The sequence below is a fragment of the Empidonax traillii genome, unplaced genomic scaffold, assembly GCF_003031625.1.
Source record: "Empidonax traillii isolate 1590-97213 ecotype Southwest subspecies unplaced genomic scaffold, ASM303162v1 scaffold131:size1687323, whole genome shotgun sequence".
Classification (NCBI taxonomy): domain Eukaryota; kingdom Metazoa; phylum Chordata; class Aves; order Passeriformes; family Tyrannidae; genus Empidonax; species Empidonax traillii.
In genome coordinates this window covers 366,564-390,466 of record NW_020955324.1, presented here as the reverse complement: position 1 = coordinate 390,466, position 23,903 = coordinate 366,564, and the positions used below count along the sequence as shown (strand labels likewise).

General features: G+C 37.5%; 1 protein-coding gene across 9 annotated transcripts in view; it reads left to right on the top strand.

The window, feature by feature from the left end:
• Positions 1-23,903, top strand: part of PCLO (piccolo presynaptic cytomatrix protein) — a 339,690-nt gene that overhangs the window by 149,585 nt on the left and 166,202 nt on the right. For all 9 annotated transcript variants that reach the window (XM_027883653.1, XM_027883652.1, XM_027883655.1 and 6 more), the window contains exons 5-6: positions 4,720-9,784; positions 10,158-12,169. In XM_027883653.1, the coding sequence (XP_027739454.1) occupies positions 4,720-9,784; positions 10,158-12,169 (7,077 nt within the window). The remainder of the gene's footprint in view (positions 1-4,719; positions 9,785-10,157; positions 12,170-23,903) is intronic.

Below are 23,903 nucleotides of genomic sequence, written 5' to 3'. Positions count from 1 at the left end.
AAAGGCGTGAAGAGACTGAAGTTCTGATTTAGAACAATCAATAGAATTGTTCTTGGAAAATCATAGAGTCATAGGACAGTTTAGGATAGAAAGGACCTTAAATATCTCATTCCAAATCCCCTGCCATGGGCAGGGACACCTTTCACTAGACCAGGTTCCTCAGAGCCCCATCCTGGCCTTGAACCCTTCCAGGAATGGAATGCCTGGGAGAAGAGACCAACCCCCAAATTGTATTTAGAGATCTGACATCCTTTGAGAAAAAAGTGACTTTAATATTGAAACAGTTTAAAATATTTGAGTCTTTAAGTGTGATTTAAGGAATTATGAAGCCATTATTTTTCTTCAAAGCATTTTTTTTTCAGTAATATTTTAAAATGCAATTTCTTCAAAATTTTTTCAAAGACTAAGCTGACTGCTCATGATTTACAAGTCCTTTTCCTGAGAAATTATCTTGTAAATTGACATGTGCAGTAGCAGTTAGCTGTTCGAACAAGGATGCCTGGAAGTCTTGGAGGTTTATCACATGTTGTTTATCAGTATCAAACAGTCATCTTGGAACTCACGAATTAACACAGAAGTAGTTCAGTGTATCTACATGAGCACATTACCGAGGTGTCAATTGGACATATATTTACAACAAATCAGCTGTATTATATATGTTGCCTTATTACTACCTTCTTATCTTTACTGAGAGTTGATCATGTGCTTCAGTTCAGTAACTGGGTAAATATTAATACATTGTTAACAGGTGTGATTATTCCAACACATGCCATTAGTGACAAAACACAGCCCAGAGAGATAGAAAAAGGAGGAAAAAACTTGTCTATATGAAGTTTTTCTGAGTACAAATATTTTTTTCGTTTTGCAAATACAAAATTGAAATCCAGATGAAATAGTCTAGTCAACCAAAGTCTTTTTTTTCCACTTTGTGAAACTTTTTTTTATAATGTAGATATCTTTATTTCTTATATAAACAGAATGACCTTTTAAAAATCACGAGTTCCTTTGCAAAATAGTGTTTCTGTTTCCTGCAATAGAATATAATCTTGCAAGCTATAATTTTTTTAAAAAATACTTTTTTCTTTTAGTCATAGTTTTATTTTAATAAAGTTCTGATTTGGTTTGATAACCAATGTGGGTTTTTTTATAGAATCATAAAGGTTGAAAGACCTCTAAGATCATGAAGCTCAACCTTCACCACTAAACCCTGTCCCCAAGTGCCACATCTAGATGTTTTTTGAACACATTAAGAATTAAATTTTATATTTTCTAATAATAGTAAAAGTGAGAAAGAGTAATGATAAATAATATTTCTAAAGCAAAAATGAAATGTATTGACACTGAGACTGTAAAAAAGCCACTAGAATAGCACAAATGCATTTTGACATTAGATCATTTTTATCATTAGTTAAAGAGGTTGCATTTGTTGTAATTAAAGTCTTATCCAGACTTCAGGTTTTATAAGTCTTCTTCTTGCTCATGTCTCAAGATCCTGCCATCAGTGTCTGTATTAGAGGTAAATTTGTTCAGTGTTACAAACTCACACTAGGCAAACTTGCGGAGTAAATGCCACTCAAATACTCAGAAAAGCCTAGTAATTCAACATGTTCCAAACCACTTCCTTCTTTACAAGAAAATAATGGTTTTTTCATCTTATTGAATAGAATGCATTTTTCATTCTCAAAGAATTGTGGCATCCTTAGCAACATTATTTCTGCAATATTTTGCTTTTCATCTAAAAATCTTATGGTATGTTTACAAGTTTAACAATTATGCTGGTTTTGTGTATGTGATGGCCAACCCTGTAGAAAGTAAGTTACCAGTCATTTAAGAATAGATGTAGCTAGTGGCAATATCCTAGTTCTCAGGCTGCAGGAAATAGAGGGAAAAAAGCCCAAAACCCAAATATTATTTATTGTAAGTAACACGCATATTGATCTCGAAACATGATGTACAGGATAATTTTTACTTGATGTACCATGGGGCAGGCAATGGTCCCTACAAAAACTATAGAAAATATATTCATATTTTGATAGCTTTAAAAAGAAAGTTGGATTTTTCTCATCACATTTATTTCCAGGGATAAAAGAAGTCTTTCCTTATTGTAGATATTTTTCTCCTCCTTACTGTTCAAATTGCAGACTTCCCCATAATCAGTTTCCTGTTTCTCATAGCAGTCCTGTTATGGCATACACTGAGGTTCAGCACCAATTCATTGCCATCTCCTCTGAAGTTGTTCCCCAACCAGTTGTTATCTACCTTTTTCTGTGCTTAACTGTTTAGTTGATGCCTTCTGTCTGTGCTTTACAAGGGACTGTGTCATTTCATCTTCCTTTTGAGAACCAAAACCTGAGAGACTCACTTTCACTAGATGGATGCATTCTGCCCATCAGCTCCTAGGAGACTTTCAGGGCTTGAACAATGTTTGCGTTTTTCAGTAGCTCATCCAAACTGATCAAACTATGTTTTGTCAGTTTTGTCTTTATAAGTATTAACATATGGATCATAAAAGAAAAAATAGCCATCAAGTGCCATAGGTGAAATTTTAGTGATATTTACAGAGGTCAAAACCCCTTGGTTTTAATGATATATTTAATTGTTTATTTTTTAAACATAGTCCAATAAATTCCCCTTAAACACTTTCTTCTTTAATAAAGGTTAAAAAAAATGTAAATATAACATACAAAACCTGAATTTTAACTATGCTTGATTACTGACTTTTTGTAAAGACTATACATAGTTCTGTCCTTAGGGGCTGGAGCATATCCAAGACTGTGTTTTTCAGAATAGTGAGTGCTGAAGTGTTCAAATGGTGATAATTCCCAAAGTTGTTTTGAGTACTATAGGTTCTTCATATCTGTTTATTAACCACAGCCTTATCATTCAGGAAGTCCTTAGTAATATTTGTTTTCACAGTGGATTTTTAATTACAATGGATTTTGCTGTGATATCAGATAATTTGGTTTACAATATTGGGTACAATGTTAGTAAGAACAGATGTAGTTTATATTCACTGTAATATCTGATTTTGCAAAGCATATAATAAATCACTCCTTTGAAATGATGATTACTTAATAAAATACTAACTAGTATTTTACTGTAATATTAGTGTTTTAATGTAGGATTATGTTCAAAGGGATATATCTGAAAGCAAGAACAGGTATCATAAATGTGAATGAAACAATATAAAAAAACTGGCTAATTTTTAAAAATAAAATAACTCACAATAACAAATATTTAATATTTTGGCATTAAATGTAATTTTAGAGTGAATAAACATTTGTAAATGCTTGTAATTTATAGCAACTTAACATGAAGGTAAATGTAACTTTAAATTATAACTGACATTCATGATAATTTCCTTAATTAATTTATTCCACAGTATTATTTTTAAATTATTTTTCAATTAAGAGTATTATCAAGGAAGCTGCTAAATTAAAACTCTAAATAAATGGTTTGCTGTACTTCAGAAATCATTGACTCAGATTAACAAAGCTGATAAATACTAGCTACTTGTATTATTGAGAGCCATTACTGATATAAGAATTACATCGTATTAATAAAAGAAGGAGAATTTGGGATGGTTGTTCTTAAAGTGGTGGTGGAGATGGGGACATTTCATAAGATTATCAGCTAAGAGGGCAGCTAAGATGACCTGTATTTTTGAGAGTGAGCTGTTTTGTTAACTAAGTGGTGAGGTACTTTCACTGAGTATTTCACAGCTGAGAGAAGCAGGAGGGAAACTGGTCCAGAAATACTTGCTGTAGGATATTTTTGGTATTGTTGTTATTTAAAGGAGATAGAGGTGCTTGTCAGTCAGAATGGTGTAGAAAGATCTGGGAGCTAGGATGAATAAGGGTGTTTAATTAGGGATGGGAAAAAAAGCATTGGTTCTGATGCTCAGTTAGGTGTGCCTTCCTTGTTTGCCTCCTTTGACCAACAGCTGACCATCCTGCTTTCTTCCCTGCAATTACCCTTCCCTACTAGCAGCTTACCTATGCAATTTACTGAGAAACTTCTTTTTTATGAGGTACTCAGAAAATATTTGTGCAGTGCCCAATTATATATGTGAGGACATTCCAAATCATGTTAAGTCATGCTTCAATACTCTATGTATTCTGTTGCATGTTGCAATATGTAATACTTCAATAAACAAAATTGAGTTTTGGGTCCAAAATAGGTCCAAAATTTGAGAAGATTGACATATTGCTACAATTATAAAAGATTAAATGGAAAAAAAAAAAAAAAAGGAGCAGTCCCCAGAAATTATGCAGACATTTGTCAAGCCATATTACTTTGTATCTAGAACCATGTAGACAGCTTTGAAGCATAGTAATTACAATCTTCATATCAATTAGCCTCCAAACAACTTGTCCCATGGATATATGAACAAATGACAGGTTATCACTAGTAAATGTCCTGAAAATAATTAAATACAATAACTTTTTATATTGAAAAAAAGATCATCTTGTAAACAGTAAAATCAGTGACCAGCATGGACAGCCATGCACAGCTTAGTAGATTCAATGCAAAAAATAAAAATGTGAGGAACTTTTTTGTATTATTTTAACAGCTTTGAATAGTGAAATTAGTGTTCAGTCTTCAACTGAGACATTAACTCATCCTTTAGGAAAAAAAAATCACATGTATTTAATTGCCAGGAGACATTAAGAATTTATATATAAGTATATACATACGCATATGTATTTATTTTTTTAGGAAAAGGAGGATGAAAAATCAGACACATCAAGCTCTCAGCAACAGAAAAGTCCACAAGGTCTGAGTGACACCGGGTATTCTTCTGACGGGATATCAAGTTCACTTGGTGAAATTCCAAGTATTATCCCCACTGATGAAAAGGATTTACTCAGAGAAACTAATAAAAAAGACACAATTTCTCAAGAAAGTCCACCAAGCCCCTCAGATCTAGCTAAACTGGAAAGTACTGTACTTTCAATTTTGGAAGCTCAGGCAAGTACTCTTTCTGATGAAAAATCTGCAAAAAGCAAAGAGCTTTCTGAAACATATGGTGAACAGACAAAAGATCAACATAAAGCAAAGCCTTTGCCAGTCACTCCAGAATCTTACAGTTCAGAGGAGGAAGACTTAGAAGCTATTAAAAAAAGTGAAGGAACCATCGTAGAAGAGGGGAAAGGAAGTGCTGCCTCCCAGGCAGACTACAAGGAGGAACGTGAAGGAGATGATGTATCAGCAAGAAGACAACGCTATGACTCTGTGGAAGACAGCAGTGAGAGTGAAAACTCACCTGTCCCAAGGAGAAAAAGAAGAACTAGTGTTGGCTCTTCAAGCAGTGATGAGTACAAACGAGATGACAGCCAGGGATCAGGTGATGAGGAAGACTTCATTAGAAAACAGATTATGGAGATGAGTGCTGATGAAGATGCTTCAGGTTCTGAAGATGATGAGTTCATCAGAAATCAACTCAAAGAGATCAGTGCAGCTGAAAGCCAAAAGAAAGAAGAAATGAAAAGCAAAGCCAAAGGAACAACTGGAAAACACAGAAGAATGGCACGGAAAAGTAGTGCAGGCTATGATGAGGATGCAGGAAGAAGACATTCATGGCACGATGATGATGATGAAACTTTTGATGAAAGCCCAGAGCCAAAATACAGGGAAAGTAAAAGTCAAGACAGTGAAGAACTTACAGTAACTGGAGGAGGAGGCCTTCGACGTTTCAAAACAATAGAATTAAATAGTACAGTAACAAGCAAATATTCTGAAGTATCTGAACAACAGAAAGGTATTTTATATTTTGATGAAGAGCCTGAGCTAGAGATGGAGAGTCTTACAGATTCACCAGAAGATAGATCCAGAGGAGAAGGATCTTCTAGTTTACATGCTTCTAGTTTCACACCAGGTACATCTCCTACTTCAGTGTCATCACTTGACGAAGATAGTGACAGCAGTCCTAGTCACAAAAAACTGGGAGGTGAGAGCAAACAACAGCGCAAAGCCAGACACCGGACACATGGTCCTCTTCTTCCAACTATTGAAGACTCTTCAGAAGAAGAAGAACTACGGGAAGAGGAAGAACTTCTAAAGGAGCAAGAGAAACAGCGTGAATTAGAACAGCAACAAAGAAAAAGTTCTAGCAAAAAATCCAAAAAGGACAAGGATGAACTAAGAGCCCAGAGAAGAAGGGAACGTCCCAAGACTCCACCAAGTAATCTTTCTCCCATTGAAGATGCGTCTCCAACAGAAGAATTACGACAGGCAGCAGAAATGGAAGAGCTGCACAGATCTTCCTGTTCTGAATATTCACCCAGTATTGAGTCAGATCCTGAAGGATTTGAAATCAGCCCAGAAAAAATAATAGAAGTACAAAAAGTTTACAAATTGCCTACTGCTGTCTCTCTATACTCGCCAACAGATGAAAAACCAATTGGACTCCCAAAAGAAGAAAGTGGTCAAAAGACATTGAAAAGTGCTGAAGAGGTATATGAGGAGATGATGCATAAGTCCAAATCATTTCAGATTGCAAATGAAAAAGATGAAATATTTGAAAAAGAATCTTTATATGGTGGAATGCTTATAGAGGATTATATTTATGAATCTTTAGTAGAGGATACTTACAATGGAAGTATTGATACTAGTCTTGTCATGAGACAAGATGAGAGCAGTGAATATATGCAACAGAAAGGAAAAGAGAAAAAACCAAGAGCTTCAGAACAGGTCTATGATGAACCACAGAAAGTTACTGATCTAGAGAAAGACTACTATAGTGTTGAGACTTTACATACTATTGTGCCTCAAGAAGATATTGTTTCTAGTTCTTACATTATCCCAGAAAGTCATGAAATAGTTGTATTAGACAGCACAGTAACTTCTGCCGCCGAGGAAAAGCACTTGTTAGATGCAGAAGCTGCTTATGAAGAGCTTATGAAAAGACAGAAAATGCAGCTAACCCCTGGCTCCAGTCCAACACAACCAACTTCAGATTTCATTCCCACATCTGATACAAAGGTATCTGGTGTTGGAGAGATAGTGGATAGTACATCTTTAACATCAAGCACTACTTCAGCAATCTCAGATGTATCACCTGTCAGTAGCACAACACTTTCTATTCCAGATGTTAAAATAACACAGCATTTTACAGCAGAAGAAATTGAAGATGAATACTTAACAGATTATGCCAGAGAAATTCAAGAAATAATTTCTCATGAAACATCAATATTGACATACTCTGAGACATCTGAAGTTGCTGCATCAGTTTTGCCTTCTGATACAGCTTCCTTAACATCATCTACATCTTCAGTTTGTACCACAGATAGTTCATCACCTATAGATAGTGCAACCACGGGTTTTGTTGGTGCAGCAGATGCTGTAAGTAAACCAGCAGATGCTGAAGGTATCAGTATAATAACCCAGGTTCCCCTAACATCTCCAAAAGAGTACTCTGAAGTGAGCATGCCTTATGAATCTATTGATGGAGCCACTAAAAAGCCTTCCATAGCATCAGATAAGGAGAGTGTGGATCAAGCTGCAGTTTGTTTGCCTGAAACTACACCTTCATTAGTGACAACTACAGTTACAAAACCCGAGGAATATGTGGCTGATACTGTTTCCTTTGATACCTCCAAAGCAGAGAAGGAAGCAGCTAGAAAAATGAAAAGTACAATAGAGGCTGGCAGTGTCAAAATGCATCATGAAGAGCCACACAAAGAATTAGGTGTTGATAAGGCAAGGATTGATTTGACTAGTGTTACATCTGAGCAACCACCCATATCTATAGCATCATTACAAGTTACAGAGCCTGCATCAGAAACATCTTCTGTACCCACTCCCAGTGTTGTAAGTAAGACCAGCATGGTCTCTGTGCCTTCCTCAGCTCCTGCTGTTTCAGCCAAAGTATTCTCTCTTTTTAGAAGCTCTTCTTTGGATTCCTCTGCACAACCTTCTCCACCCCCACCTCCTCCTCCTCCACCACCACCACCACCTCCACCACCATTACCACCTCCACCTATTTTACCCAAGCCAGCCATTTATCCCAAAAAGAAGTCACAGATTAAGATTGCAGCAGCAACAGCTCCCACAGCGGTCCCTCCAGTCACAACTGTTCCAGCACTAGAGTCCACAACTGTGTTAAAGAATCATGTGGTACCTATCACAAAAACATACACCCCAACACCACCTCCTGTACCACCTAAACCATCCTCCATCCCAGCAGGGCTTGTTTTCAGTCACAGGCCCACTGAAGTAACTAAACCTCCAATTGCTCCTAAACCAGCAGTACCTCCACTCCCAATAGCTGTTCATAAGCCAGCAGAAACACAGCCCAAACCAGTAAGTTTGTCATTGACTTCAGGTATGACTCTGAATTTGGTCTCCACAACTGAATACAAAATTCCATCTCCCACTTCCCCTTTGTCTCCACACTCTAACAAATCTTCACCAAGGTTGGCAAAACCCTCACAGGAAACCTATGTTGTCATCACGTTGCCATCAGAGCCTGGAACTCCCACAGAAGCTATAACTAGTCAGGCTGTTACCAGCTGGCCTTTAGAAGCACCTCCTAAAGAACACGTTCCCCAGCCTATGCAACCAGTTTTTACTTCGCCCATGAAAACTATGGACATTCAAAGTATGGCAGGTCAGAGTATGTATATTTCAGGTGCTTTGCAAGCTATTCCTGTGACAACAAAATCGACTTTCGAAAAAATACCTAGTTCAAAACCAGAAGTAGTAACCACAGAGGTAACCAAGACCACAGTGTCTGTGGTTAAGGGTCCAGTGCCTGGTTATGGTTTAGGTAGTGTTGCTATTACTATACCTCCAGAGCCACTGCATATAGTAGATCAACCCAGATATAGAGAGAATGGAAGATTCCATCCTTTGGGTGATGTCATAGATCTTCGCACTTTAACTAAGATGGATGTTGAAATGAGAGACAGCTGTATGGATCTGTCTGCTGTTTCCGTAGATGTGAGAAGGCAGATGCCAGTGACTGACACAGGTGGGCGCCCAGTAAGTACTGTCCAGCCATCCATAATAAACCTGAGCACTGCGTGTGTTGCTGAACCTTCCCTGTCTGTAGTCACTGGGACAGTAACTGTAGTGACCTGCACTGCCACTGTGTGCTACACCACCAGTACAGACAGCCTTGTGGATCTGGGACACGCAATGACAACACCGCTCCAGCTGACAACATCAAAACATTTTGAGCCTCCATACAGGGTAACAAGCAGCCAGGCTTTCTCTGCCGGTAGAGATGAAGTGCCAATAAATTTATCCCTAGGTACTTCAACACAGGCAGTAACATGGGCTACTACAAAGCCTGTTACTGTACCACCCATTGGTGTTACAAATGGTTGGACTGATCTCTCCACTTCTCAGGAGCCAACAGAGAGTGAAGCAGTTGACCTTAGCACTACAAAATCCCACAGAACAGTAGTAACAATGGATGACACTACTTCAGGTATCGTAACAACAGTAATAGAAGATGATGAAAAGCCTGTAGATCTGACTGCAGGGAGAAGAGCTGTCTGCTGTGATATGGTTTATAAATTGCCATTTAGGAGCTGTGCAGCACAGCAGCCACCTACTACACTTCCTGAAGATCGCTTTGGCTACAGAGATGACCATTATCAGTATGATCGTCCGGGGTCATATGGCTACCGAGGAATGGGAGGTATGAAACCATCTATGTCTGACACAAATTTATCAGAAGCTGGACTGTTTGCATATAAAAGCAAGAATAGCTTTGATTATCGAGTTGGGGCAACTGATACAGCAGTAGATCTTACTTCTGGAAGAGTAACTACAGGTCAGTATGACACAGCAGCAGATCTTTCTTTGAAATATAATTTTGATGTTCCTCACCTCATTTCAGGATAATTTTTTTATTGTTTTTCCCCTCCTTCTGTTGTTTTGTTTTCTTTTGGACAGTGTGACAAATTATTCTGGATTACACGTGTTTTTCATTTCTTCATTTTACATATGTGTTTGCACAGAGGTGCCTGCATGTGCCTGCATGTTCAGAAATGCTGTTTCCTTCACACCTAAAATAGATCATTAACCTGAAGATTTGCATGCAGTTTCCCCTTCCCATTTATTTCATCAAGATGGGATGACTTTCAGAATCCGCAAAGCAGCATTCTTTTGTGGGACTGGACTGTAACTTTGCCCTGTAATTTCAGGTGAGGTTATGGATTACTCAAGCAAGACTACTGGTCCATATGCAGAGACTCGGCAGGTGATTTCTGGCCTCGGGCTCAGTGCACCACAATATTCCCAAGCAAGAATGGTATCATCTCTGGGTTCCCAGTTTGGCGTTGGAAGTGTTTTAAGGTCATCCAATGGTGTTGTTTATTCTTCAGTAGCTACTCCAATCCCATCCACATTTGCCATCACTACACAACCTGGTTCTATTTTCAGTACAACTGTCAGAGATTTACCTACTCTCCAAACAATTGACTCGGTGCCTTCTTTGTCAACTTTGCAACAGAGTCAACCTCTCCCAAGATCATACAGTTTCTTAACAACTGTGGCAGCTGAAAAAGACAGTGCAATTACTGCCATTGATATGGATACAAGGTTGCCACCTCATACTATAGAAACTATTACCACTGAGCCAACAAGCTTGATACCTACTTTAACTACAGCATCTGAAGTTTATACAGATGTAATTGATGATGAGGTTGCCCTTCTCATTGCCCCTGAAGAAGGCAAACAGCAGCAGCTTGATTTGGAGCGGGAACTTCTTGAGCTTGAGAAAATTAAGCAGCAGCGCTTTGCAGAAGAGCTGGAATGGGAACGTCAGGAAATTCAAAGATTTAGGGAACAAGAAAAGTTTATGGTGCAAAAAAAGCTTGAGGAGTTGCAATCTATGAAACATCATCTCTTATTTCAGCAGGAGGAGGAACGACAAGCTCAGTTTATGATGAGACAAGAGACATTAGCCCAGCAGCAGTTGCAGCTTGAACAATTCCAACAACTTCAACAGCAGCTCCACCAACAATTAGAGGAGCAAAAACTTCGTCAGATATATCAGTATGGTTATGACCCTTCAGGAACTGGCTCGCCGCAGACTACCACAGATCAAACACTTCTGGAAGGACAGTATGCAACCCCAGAAAATGGTCAGTTCTGGCCCACTGATGATGCAACCACTACAGCTTCAGGAGTGCTGGGTATTGAAATTCCACAAAGCCAAGCATGGTATTCAGTTCAGTCTGATGGCGTTACCCAATACATACCTAGGTCTGGTATCCTAAGCTCAGTTTCAGAAATGTCTCTGAAGGATATTGATGTTAGAGAGGAGAAGCAACTGAAAAAGAGAAGTTCTATGCCAAAATTACGTGGTCCATATGAGGAGTTTGAGGAGACTCTGGAAGAAGAGCCCCGGTGCTTCAAAAAGATAGTGGACAGTGGAGTCCAAACTGATGATGAAGATGGAGCAGACAGAGGTTACACAAACAGGAGACGGAGAAGTAAGAAGAGTGTTGATACAAGTGTTCAGACAGATGATGAAGATCAAGATGAATGGGATCTTTCTAACAAATCCAGAAGGAAGCCTCGTATAGGGAAATACAGCGAGAGTACCACTGAGGCAGACAAAGCTAAACCATTCTCCAAAGTCTCTAGTATTGCAGTTCAGACAGTGGCAGAGATTTCCGTACAAACAGAACCTGTAGGAACAATAAGAACACCTTCAATCAGGGCCCGATTGGATGCTAAGGTTGAAATCATAAAGCACATTTCAGCTCCAGAAAAGACATATAAAGGAGAAAGTTTGGGATGTCAAACAGAGACAGAGTCAGATACTCAGAGTCCCCAGTATCTGTCAGCTTCATCTCCTCAGAAAGATAAAAAACGCCCAACACCATTAGAGATAGGATACTCAACCCACCTTCGTCCAGACTCCACATTGCAGGTAGTCCCTTCCCCTCCCAAATCTCCCAAAGTTCTCTATTCACCCATTTCACCCGTTTCACCAAGCAAAGTTATAGAGTCAGCATTTGTACCCTATGAAAAACCCATCACTGATGACATCAGCCCTCAGAAGATGCTGCATGCTGACATTGCCAAGGTTCCTCCAAGCCCAAAGGCGGCAAAGATGATGCAACGCTCTATGTCTGATCCTAAGCCCCTGAGTCCCACAGCAGAAGACAGTTCCAGAGCTCAGTTTCAGTACACTGAGGGTTTTATGGTAAGAAGTATTTGCTTGCCTTTTTTTTTTTTTTTTTTTTATTATAATATGCAATTCTACAGCTATCAGTACAGCGTGAGGGCTGACACACTCATTTCCAATACCTGTGTATGTAGGCTTTTTGCACACCCTGCTGAGAAATCCGGAGGAATGTCTGCTGCCTAAAGCAGTGTGTATTTCCATCGTTGCTTTGCCTGGAAATAGGGAAATCCATATTACATATTGAACACAACAAGTTCATGTTCAGAATTTGGAAGGCACTTTGAATTTTACATGACAATCCATTGGGCATTATTACATGGCAATATAGGGTTACTGCCAATTGTTTAGAAAATTAAAGCATTTTCTTTCTAATTATACAACATCCAGTTCTTGTGGCACAGCCTGTAGTACATTTACCTTGTGCCTTCTGAAAGGCAGATAACACCAGATTTATAATTGTCTTAGTTAGCTGTCCTTTTTGACTCTCATGATGTTTCTTGGCCATTTCTGATTCTTTGGATAAACTTGTGTCCCAATGTGTATGTCCTTTATCTTTCCCAGACCAAAAGGTCTCATATCTCAAATCCATTTTTAATTTGTTTGTTTTGGATAATGAGGATTATCAAGCGTTCTGCAAGTTTTGAGGGCTGTTTCATATAGGGGTCAAAGGAGGCTGACATCATTTGGTTCAAAATTTTTCATTTCTGCAGTATTTCTTTCCCTTGAGAAGTAAGACTTAATATTTGGGAACCAGATCGTTATTTATGAATAAGAGGAATAAGTCTTGGCTATAAAATACCTTGTAATTTGATATGTTCTTGGCTGTCCTTTTGTCCGAGACCATTCCCTTCCGTCAGTTGCAGGGTCAGTATTTTACTTGTCAGAACTCTGGAAGAGTTGCCACTCAAGTTCTTCAGCAATATTTATCTTTTATGTTCAGTTATCTGTGAATACAGGAGTGATTAGTATAGACTGGATAGGATAAAGAGGGTTTGATAATTTGTGGTGGCTTTCAAATGCAGAATTAGCTGGTTATACCCTCCAAGGCTTCCACTGTAAGCAGTTTCTGCAGCTTCACATATTTGTACAGATATTAAATACTTCCCACACTGTTACTGCTTGGAAAAGAGTACTTGGAAGTTTGAAGGGAAAACTGTAGTCATGGCATTGGCACTTCATATAAACATCATTCCCTAATGCAAGATAAGCACAGAGGGGGAAACTCGCAGGAGGACTCAAGTTTCATGCAGGGGATTTGGAACAGCGTCTTGAAGAACATTTCTCACAGACTTTGAGAAAGTGTGTGGTTCACTGGAGAGTATGTATAATATTGTAAAATAACCATCAGTATAGTGAAACTATTTCTGAGAACAAGTTATTCACTTCACTTTTTTTATAGGTACATATATATACATGTACTTGATGTGAATTGTATGCTTTGTAGGATGGATGATAAATTCTGTAAGCAGCTGATTTTTTAAAGGCCTTTACAGTAGAGTTTGAGCACATACAGTATTCATTTATGAGACATGGAAACAAAAGGCTTGTGCACCATTGTTTCTTTTTTAGCCACATGGTCTTTACTGTCTTGCCTTGGGCCCAAACAACAAGGAGCTATATTGTTCTCCCTAGTATGCAGCCATCAAAAATCAAATAGCTCATGTCTCAGTTACTGTCTAAATAAATGAAGGGGGCATTTTTATGGAACATGAGGTGCAAGTAGACAAGTGCAAGAACAATAAAAAATTTCCATGAATATGAAGTGGACTGCATCAACTGTGGCATGCAGCACATGGTGAGGAAGCTGCTCTGTAAACCTGCCATGACCATCAGGGCTGCCTTCATGTTCTGTTAACCATTAAACTTATTATACTCTCTGATAGAGTTTTGTTAATTATGTATCTGAGGTTCAGTTGTCTTACACTGAGATCTGGTATATGGAGTTTAAGGGAGGAAAAACCACGTGACCAAAAAAGAGAATATTTACAGTGACCCTTACAGAATGTAATTGATTGACCTCATCAGCATCTGGAAATAGGGGTATAAATTGCTTTTGCAGTTTCTTTATCAGTTTAAGTTCTCGGCTACTCAGACCAGTTATGTTGTGAAGAAAAGTTCTGCAGTATAAGATTTAAATTATCTAGTTTCAGTAAGACTTATAATATTCCCTCCAGAATGTTCATTTGTTTATACCATGGGTTTAGGACCATAGCACAGGAAAGAGTGGACAGTGATTTCTTATTTTGTACATTTTATCACACTCCGAAGTTCTCTGTCACTGTTGGCAAAGTGTAAACTTGTTGACATTTTTTCGACTGTAGATCTCTGTTATTAGAGCCACATGTTGTTATTCTTAAGTTTAAATACAGGATAACATTTAGATTATCACGCTAAGCGTGAAACTGTGAAACTTTAAAATATTTTTGGCACTGGGACTGTTTTTTTCATTCTTTCTTTGTACAGTGCCCATAACAGCTAAAGTCTTTGTTAATTCTCTGTGGACACTTTTGTGCCTCCTGACTGGAGAGTTCCTAATTTCCTAGTTATAATAAGAGAAAGGTAGAAGGGATTAATTCTGTCATTCAAAACAGTGAAGTTCAGTACAGAAAAACTCACAAACCAGCTCATTCTGGAAAATAGAATTTACTAGAGCTGAACATAAAGAATGAAATGGAAATGTAAGATTGATCTTTCACTACCTTAGGGAAATGGAATGTGTGTATGAATACTTTTTGCATGGATGAATATCCCATCACTTTTTTAATAGTTCATATTTCAGGGTTATGTCTTTGTCTGCATTCATAAACACTGCAGGTGAAAAGGGTAATCATGTGTTCATGTACATGATTCACAGGAGTTTTTTTTTAATGGCAGTTGAGCAAAAAAGTTGATCCTTATGCAATTGGTGGGACTAAAAGAGAAAGAATAAAATTGGTCTCTCTAAGATTTACAGTGAAATGATACCTTGTCCTCCAGACAATGCACTTTCATCCTTCATGCATTTCTTCCAATGGAAAATAGTTTTCTACAACATTTCAGGGAAACAGATTATGGAGACTATGGCTAAGATGATTAAATTATCTGTGTCTTAGAACTGCTTTAAATACAATTTACTTCTTTAATGCACCTTTTAAAGGGAATTGTTGCAATGCTTTATCTAATCTAGTGTAAGTGAAAGGCTGAAAAGTAACCTGGTAGCTAATCACATAATAATAATAAAAAATCCAGATAACATTGGTTTCAGCGATGGCACATTTAATTTTCAGATAACAAGTTATGTGTTTACACTACATTTTCATTTACTTGTCTATCATAGTCATTGTCTCTGTGAACACTTCAATGAGCATAGATGGTGGCTTTATATTAATCCAAAGTAACAATATTGCTTACCATTATGTTTCCTTTTGTAGTTCTTATGTGGTGTATATTTCTGTGATATATATTACTAATTAAGTGTAGCTGAGTCAAAAAGAAATTGGGAATTGTTGCTTGTCAGCACTAAAAAAAGTTGTGAAAGCTACCCATTTGGAATTGACATTTTGCAAAGATACCTGATTGCTGTTTCGTGAGCTTTGTGTCTCTTGAGCTCCTCGTGTCAATGAGCTCCCCAGCACTGGCTTTGATAGACTGCCCAGTAGTCCAGTACGGTAGGATTCCATGGAGTGAATAGCCATAGGAATTGTTTGTATGAGAGCACTAGGAAGTGTCAGTAGAGTCTGGAAATGGGGATTGAAATTCATCCATTCAGCACTAACAAAAAAATTGTGAGCACCTGTCTAGTTTAATAAATAGCCTGACACCAGTGAATCACAGAATCAAGTCACATGCCAGTCACAGTCATCTTTGGCTCTGGCACATATTGCATATGTGTAATCAAAGATGGAAGTTGTCTTCCTTTTGCCTTTGGGTGCAAAATGCCTGCTCAACTAAGCTGAAGCAAATTGCAGAAGATGTTGCACATGACCTGTAACACACATAAAACGTCTACAGCTAAGTAGTGCACAGACTCAACAGAAGTGTTTGTATTCGTGAAATTAATGCAAAGACACAGCTGTCAACAGCCTGTCAGCTTTAAGGTTGAAACTGTGCATTTAAACTTTAACACTTAGAGTAAATTCTATCAAGTATGTTTGATAAGAAAGTTAACAGAGACTTTTCTTGGAATTTTTACCTGATGTGATTTCTCATACTTGAAAGGCAAATATAATTCAATTCTGTATAATGTAGAAAAAAAAAAAAAAGATAATTATTTCAAGCAAAATCCCTCCAAAATATGTTTTTATTTAGGTAAGAAATGCAGGACTTCATCTATTATTGTAGTAAGAGCAGAATTGATTTTATACTGATTTTGAAAGTGTAGATTTTTTTAGATGGCTTGAACAGCACATTAATATGTATCTTCTATGGTATTATGAAATTTTCAACTTTGAAACTGAAGGTTACGACGTCAGTGATTTCACAGAATCATAGACTCATAGAATGATTTGAGTTGGAAGGGACCAATCTCGTTCCAACCTCCCCTGCCATGGGCAGGGACACCTTCCACTACACCACGTTGTTCCAATGACCATCTAACCTGGCCTTGAACACTTCCAGAGATGGGGCATCCACAACCGACCTGTGTAGTGTCAGATGTGATGTACATCTGGACACTGAAGAGGGAAAACCAGGTAGTTGCTCCCAGTAGAATTAAAGCCTTCCATATATCATATCCACGATGTTTTGCTTGTTTATGCAGGACTAAGCTGATCACCAGACGTCTATTTCAGCAAAGAATGTTCTGGTTAGATAATAAATAGAGAGAAAGAGTAGGGGTAGTTACCTGGTTTGAAGTTGGGTATTTCTGTTTGCTTACCTTCCTCAGAAGAAGGGAGTAGGTTAATTTCTTAGTGTCATGCCAGAATTTCAGGTAACATAATCCTTCTATTGTTGGAGCACAGAACGTTGTTCTTTCTCTTGGTTTCTCATTATCTGAGCTTAAAGGAGGTGATACTTTGTTATAGCTCTTATAGCTACTGTAAAGTATTCAGATGGGTTTTGTGGCCTGAGACATAGGTGGTCACATGGTTGTAACTGCAAAAGTCTTAATTCAGTGACTTTAATTTTCCATTTTAGTCCCATTATTCAGTCCAGAAGAAGAGAATAACTTTTTTTTTTTTTTTTTTCTGGAAAAAGTATATTTCAGTATAAAGAAGCCATTACCTCTTACAGAAGCAGCTGCTGTTTGGGTTAAGTACAGATGGGTGTTGAGTGAGGAACCATCTTTGGTAGTATCTAAATTTAAAGTGCAAAAGTATTTTTTTAACTTTGCTTCTAAGAGACATCTGTGGGCTGTAGCTAAATGAAAAATTTCCGGGCACTGGTGACATCTGGTCCTTCATTTTGACCATGCCCACACCAGTCTGGGAGCAGCCTGATTTCCATGATTTATAAGGTTTGCAGGCAGTTTGTGAACTGCATGTGCAGATCTGCCTGACAGTGTGTTAATACACTTAGCAATAGGGTAAGGTCTGAATGAGGCTTATTCACTGCTTATGAACAGATCTTATTTTGAGACTTAATTCAGGTCAGCAACCAGAGAAGGTGTAGATGTTCCCCCTGAGTTCCTTTTGTGCTTGAATGTTGTCACACTTTTTATTTCGTGTGTGCTTCAAACAAATTCAGTGGGAACTGAGTTGTAAAGATGATCTCACTCACATCTAGAGACTATTATCAACAATCTTATCCCTATGTAAGTAGTTAAATAGGACTAGTCTATCTTTTCCTTTAATGTGGTTTTAGCTAGATTTAAAATTATTTTTTCCACTAATGGTCTGAATTATTTAAAATTTAGAATCCTGTTAACATTTAAAGCTATTGCTTCCTGTGCAGCATCTGAAATCTTTTGGAATACCATTTTGTGACTCAAATGAGGCATCTTTTTTCTATCTATCAGAGCTTCAAAAGAGAAAGAATACCCCATATTTGGTCAACATGTCATATAAACATTATTTTCTAAAGCACATTTAACTGGGTCAGACTTTCCTGCCTGATACTTTTATATTAGTTGATTTTACACCATCTCTATTCAACCAAGGGACATTCCTGCATAATAGAAAATTATTATAGTGTTCACTCTTCTTCCTTAACTATCTTTTATAAAGCATGAGATTTATGGTAGAGTTGACAAAGACCTGAGGTTTTATGTCACTTGGGCCTTTTCTAACCTGCTGTCAGCTTATCCATCTTCCTCTTAAGCCAGTTCTCTTTTAAACATTAAAAAAGCCATCACTAGCCACAAATCCCATAACTCAGTCTTCTGTCTTCCATAAACACAAAGAAGAATGAAGGTACAATAATATCTTTACACTTGTTTTCAGTTGGCTTGGTTATGGTTGTTATCTATTTTAGGAATACTTGGAGTTTTGTGTGTGGAAAGAGGTAAATATCCTGTTTCTGTTTTAATAAATACAGCGCATAAATGTGTACAACAGAACCAAACAGACACTGAATAATGAGAGGCACATATCAATGAGCAAGTTTTGACCTATTCAGCCCTATTTTGTTTCAGATCTTCCTCTCCTATAAAGCCACAGATCACTGTAGTTAGTGTGAATATGCAGTAGGAGGGTAAAATTTCTAGTAGTGAATTGTCTGACTGAAATAAAAAGATAATTTCTGTCATGTGTTCTGCTGATAATTTTGGCTTCCTACATTTCATTCTGTCTCCGCTTTTGTGAGCATCTGTGACTGAAGCTCTGAAAATTGTGCTGAGGAAATGAACGTACATTCTCCAAAAGGAGCGGAAGACCAATGTCTATAAAATCTTCATTAGAAAGAAAACACTCTCTGTGCCTTGTTAGCAAGTTGTTTGGTATGATAAAAGCAGAACAATAGATCAAATTAGCTGATGACAAATTCTCTGCAAGTATACCCTGTTGTTGTCTAAAAGGAGCCATTTATTGGTTTGGACTAGTTTTTCCTGCTGGGATTTGAGCCCATTTGAGATATGCTTAGGACAGAACTTCCTATTGAGTTTTCTCCAGGAGAAAGTTAGTTTGTACTCAGGAAAACTTCCCTGCAAACTGTAGCAATGTGCACTAAGTAGAGAATACCAATTCGTTCCTGTCAAAGTAGTTCATCTCTTAACAAAATGCAACCCTTAATATCAACACTTCTCCCATTAATTTTAATAAAATATTTTTAAGTTTATAAATTGTTGTCTTGATCAGACAAATATGATTAAATGTTTCTTGATAATCTTCCAAGACTGGCAAAAACCCGTGATAGCTCATATGACCTAAATGAAGATTGCTAAAATACCCCCACCCTAGAACTACAGTACATGCAAAAGTTATTATCAGGTATAATTAAATACAACAAAATACTCAGAACACTAAACTGGTGTTCTGTATGCCTCTTCGTTCTCCACTGTGTGAATGGTTACGTTTCCTCTCCATATGAGACCTCTAGGATGCTCCTTTAACTGACATCAGTGCATTTAAGATTCTCTGTGGTTTTGGTTTTGGGTTGTTTGTTTTTAGAAAAAGTTCAGGATATGCCAGTATTGAAATAATTATTCTGTGTAACAAGTTCCTTAGAATTTAAAGGTGTCAATCTCCATTAAATTCTGACACCTGGGAGTATCAGAATGATCTTCAGGATTATACTTGTCCCTAATTTATTTTTAACATTTAAGATACTAAAAATTTCATAACTCTGTATTTTCCCATAAGGAAAAATATGAAAAATATTTGCAGAGCTATATACCTCACATAATCATCCCCAAAAGTAAAAATAATAAAAAAATGACATGAAGGTGGCCTAGTAGTCTTTGGGCTAGATACGTGTGTATTTGTAATAGTCACCACAGCATTATTAGTTTTATAAATTGTATACCAAAGCTCTGAAGGTTTACTTCTCATCTGTAGAAATACTGGCTAGAACAGATTCTCTTGTGCTATCAGTGTTTCAAATTGCAATGTGGGCTAATAACATCTAGCAGTTTGAGTTATGTTTTGTTTTGTTTTATTAGTGAAGCTTCCCTATGTTAGAACTAACTTTACTTTGGATCTGATCCTCAAAATCCTTCTATTCAGATTTTGCTTTTCTGAGTCAGTGATTTCATATTAAAAATAATTTGTTAAGATAGACATATGTTTTTTCATATTAATGCTGCAAGATCAAATTTAACTATAAAATACTGAGAAAAATAGTCCCATCTACTGTACTTCTTTACTTTCATACTCCAACACAACATAATTTATTGATAAGCTAATTTTTTTCAGTGGTAATTTTTAAATGGAAGTTTACATTCCATCTGCCAGCTGGAAGTAGATATCTTAGGTCAAATTGGTCACTTTCAAACTTGAAAGCACTTTTAAGTGGGTCGAAAAAGGGCTTGTCGTAGGTTTGACTCTTTAATAATTCAATTGCAACTTAAAATGTCGAAGAAGCACTCACATAGCATTTTCAGATCAATATAGGAAACACAGTTACTTTGGAAAGCAGAATTACAATTCAGAGCAATGTTCCAGAATTTCAGCAATGATACAGACACTACAGGTAAAAAAGAGAAAAAAAAACAACCAACCAACCAACCAACCAAAACCAAAAAAACCCAACAACAGAAATATTAGGGAATAGCAGTAGTGAAAATGCTCCAGTGTAGTAACAAAAGGTCTGACTTAATATGACCTAAAAATATGAAGTGCTTGCATGAGAGGTAGTGGTGTTCTTGGGAAATGCTAACAACCTGTGCATATGTAGGGTATGTGGCTGGTGAGGCTTCAGCTATAATACCACATACAGTTTATTTCAACATCACTTAAGAGTTAGAGAGGCTGAGACATTTCAAAGTTGAGCAAAAGAGAAAGGATAAAAGGTTTAGATGACAAGGCATTGATTGGAAGGCTGAAAGATCTGGTTGTGTTGATCTAGAAAGAAGACCAAAGCTGGACAAGATAATAATCTTTCACTGTGTTAAACATTATTTCTAAATAGGACAAATATTAACCACTCTTCATGTCCAGTGGAGTGGCAAAATGGATTATCTTAATTTGTGGCCTGGGATACTTAGTAGATGTGAACTTTATAGCTGCAATAGCACAGAATTGATATATTTTAGTGAAACTGTGTTATATCTGAATACTGGGAATAACATAAAGGGATAGACAGCCTGCAAGACTGATTTCCCTTCCAAGCCAAGAATATATCGAGCACTGTGAGTAATAGCATTATGTTTAAAAATTGAATTCTAAAATTAAATACAATTTTCTTTAGTATTCATGGCTCTTCTTACACAGTATCATTTACATCATTGCTGTTAATTTGTATTGTTACAGCATTTGTTACAAACTGCTTGAGTAAACCAACCACTCAGGTTGTCTAGGGGCCTTAATTTAAAAGATAGGAAGCTGAGGTAGTAAAGGTCCATAATTAAATGCCCCATCTTGTTCCTTCTATCTATCCCTTAGCTAAAGTGGCATTTATTCCCCGTTTTACATTCCTCTTTCCGTTTCTCTTCAGAAGCCTAGGGGTCTGTTGTCTTTCTTGGCTGACACAAGGACATAGGCTGCCTTGTTCAGCTGTGAAGTATTGGAGATAACAGGTTTAACATTAGATATTGGTGGTGAAAAATCCCACTGACTGGTTCACTGTAGATTCTTGTCATCACCTTCAGGCAGAAGTATTCCAAGGGAACAGCAGTTAATCTACTTATTTTATGTTTTTATTTTAGAACATGTTTAGTCCCACTCATTTCTCAAACGACTACAAAAAGGTTCTAGATGACTGAGAGTGCTTTTGGTCAGGTGAATCCCATGGTCACCATCTTCTGAATTTTCTGTGTTCTTATTTCCTGCTTTTTCTCTCAAAGCAGTGGATTGTTTACTTATGTACTAGTTTCCTTTTATTAATTCTGCACAGCAAAAATTATGATTCTGTGAAAGTTAGGTTTATCAGTTGTTTTCTAGGTGATAAAGCTCATTTAAAAAATAATTTTAAAAATTATTATCTTTTATTCACTGAAATCTCATTATGAAAAAAAGTATTTTCACTATTTGCTGGTTTCTCCCAGCATGCTTTTAAGATGAATGGCTGCTGACAGATTGGCCCCATAGTGCAAACAAACCTTGGCTCTGTTGACACCAGTTCAGACTTCCAGAAGCTAATCTGTCAATAGTTCTCCAGTATCTGGAGAGAGTGAGTTTTTCCTTTGTGCTTATCTTCTCAGTTCAGTTTTTCCAAATAATTTCCAGTTGTGTTACCAAGAAGGAGATGGACACTGGCAAAGTTTTTCAGAAACTCAAAGAAGTGATTTACCTGCTGGAATGTTCAGCTCAGGGAGTGGAGCCCATAATGGCACGATAAGTGCTTACAGTCTCTGAACTTAGCGTGAAGTTATGAGACAGGAATTAATAGTAACTGGTTTGCTTCGTGCTGCCATGCCTAAGTTCAGCTGGTTAGAAACTCCAAATACAGGGGTGAGTCTGAAACACTGTCACAAAATACAGCTTAGACGCCTCTGTGAAACTTTGATGCAGAGCCTGAAATTTCTCCCTCGGTGTGACACTCCAGAGGAAGCCTGCCTTTTGGCTCTCCTTCAGAACTTCTTGCTTTTTGTACAGCATGAATTCAGGTCTCAGTTCAATTTCTGTTCACATTCTCCATCTGTCCATATCTTCCCTCTAATCTCTTTGCTAAACCCTACTTCTGTTTCCCAGCTGGTCTTTCTCTGACACTCTCTCTCATCCAATCTAAGTGGTTCCTATCAAAATACAGCTTTGATTATCTCACCTTACTCACTTTGCAAGCTGTTTGCTGATGCCAAATCCAGCTCAAGCATCGTGTGCTGGTGCACTTACACCACCTGGCAAGCCTTTTCCCTGGTGCATGATGGCCAAGCAAGCTAAATGTGCTGCCCATTAACTAAGAGTGAAGGCAGGGTTTGAAATTTAATAACTGGTATGGAGGAAGGCCTGAAGGAGGATTAAATGCTGAAGATTTTTTTAGTATTTGTTTGTGATGAGAAGTTTAAGAGGTTTGATTTCCCTAAATCTTAATAACTCCTTGATTTAGACAGTCAGCAGCTGCCAGAGATGAAAAGATAGTCAGGAAAGGTGACAGATAAAGTGAATCAGAGTGAGAGTTACCCACCTAAAATTTAGGTCTAATATAGGGAAGATTAATTTGAGACTGAGTGGTTATTTTTAATGGCTGTATAGCATCAATAAAACACAGTGACATAAGCTTCAGGAAATCATAACGTAGCTTGGAAGTAGTGTTTACTTCATTTGTTTGTGGAGCACATTTTCTGTAACTTCTTTCATAGCTGTGTTTTTGCTGTACATACATGATGTAAGAGGGCAACAGTGAAAGAAAAAAAAAACAACTCTTGTCTGAGTTGAAATTAGAAGCAATGACTGTCATTTCTCAGAAATTTTACTGTCTGGGTTAATCATTTATATCATATTGATTCTCCTTTTATGATTCATGACTTATAACCAACAGCAAAAACATCATGGCCTTCTAGGAAGAATGGAATGGAATCTGAGTTTGTCCTTTGCTCATTTGATCAGGCATACTGTAGTAAACAGGATTTTATAGTAAGGCCTCCAGATATTTCTTTAGGCAGTAAAAGTGATTCTTGTGACAGCGGTAGTGTAGGCTGCTGGGATTCCGTATGTTCTTACAGCCTGTTAGAGCACTGCTTGTCTGAGGAACCATAACCCAGACTCAGGAACCCTTTTGTATCTCTTTCTGTTTCTTCGTC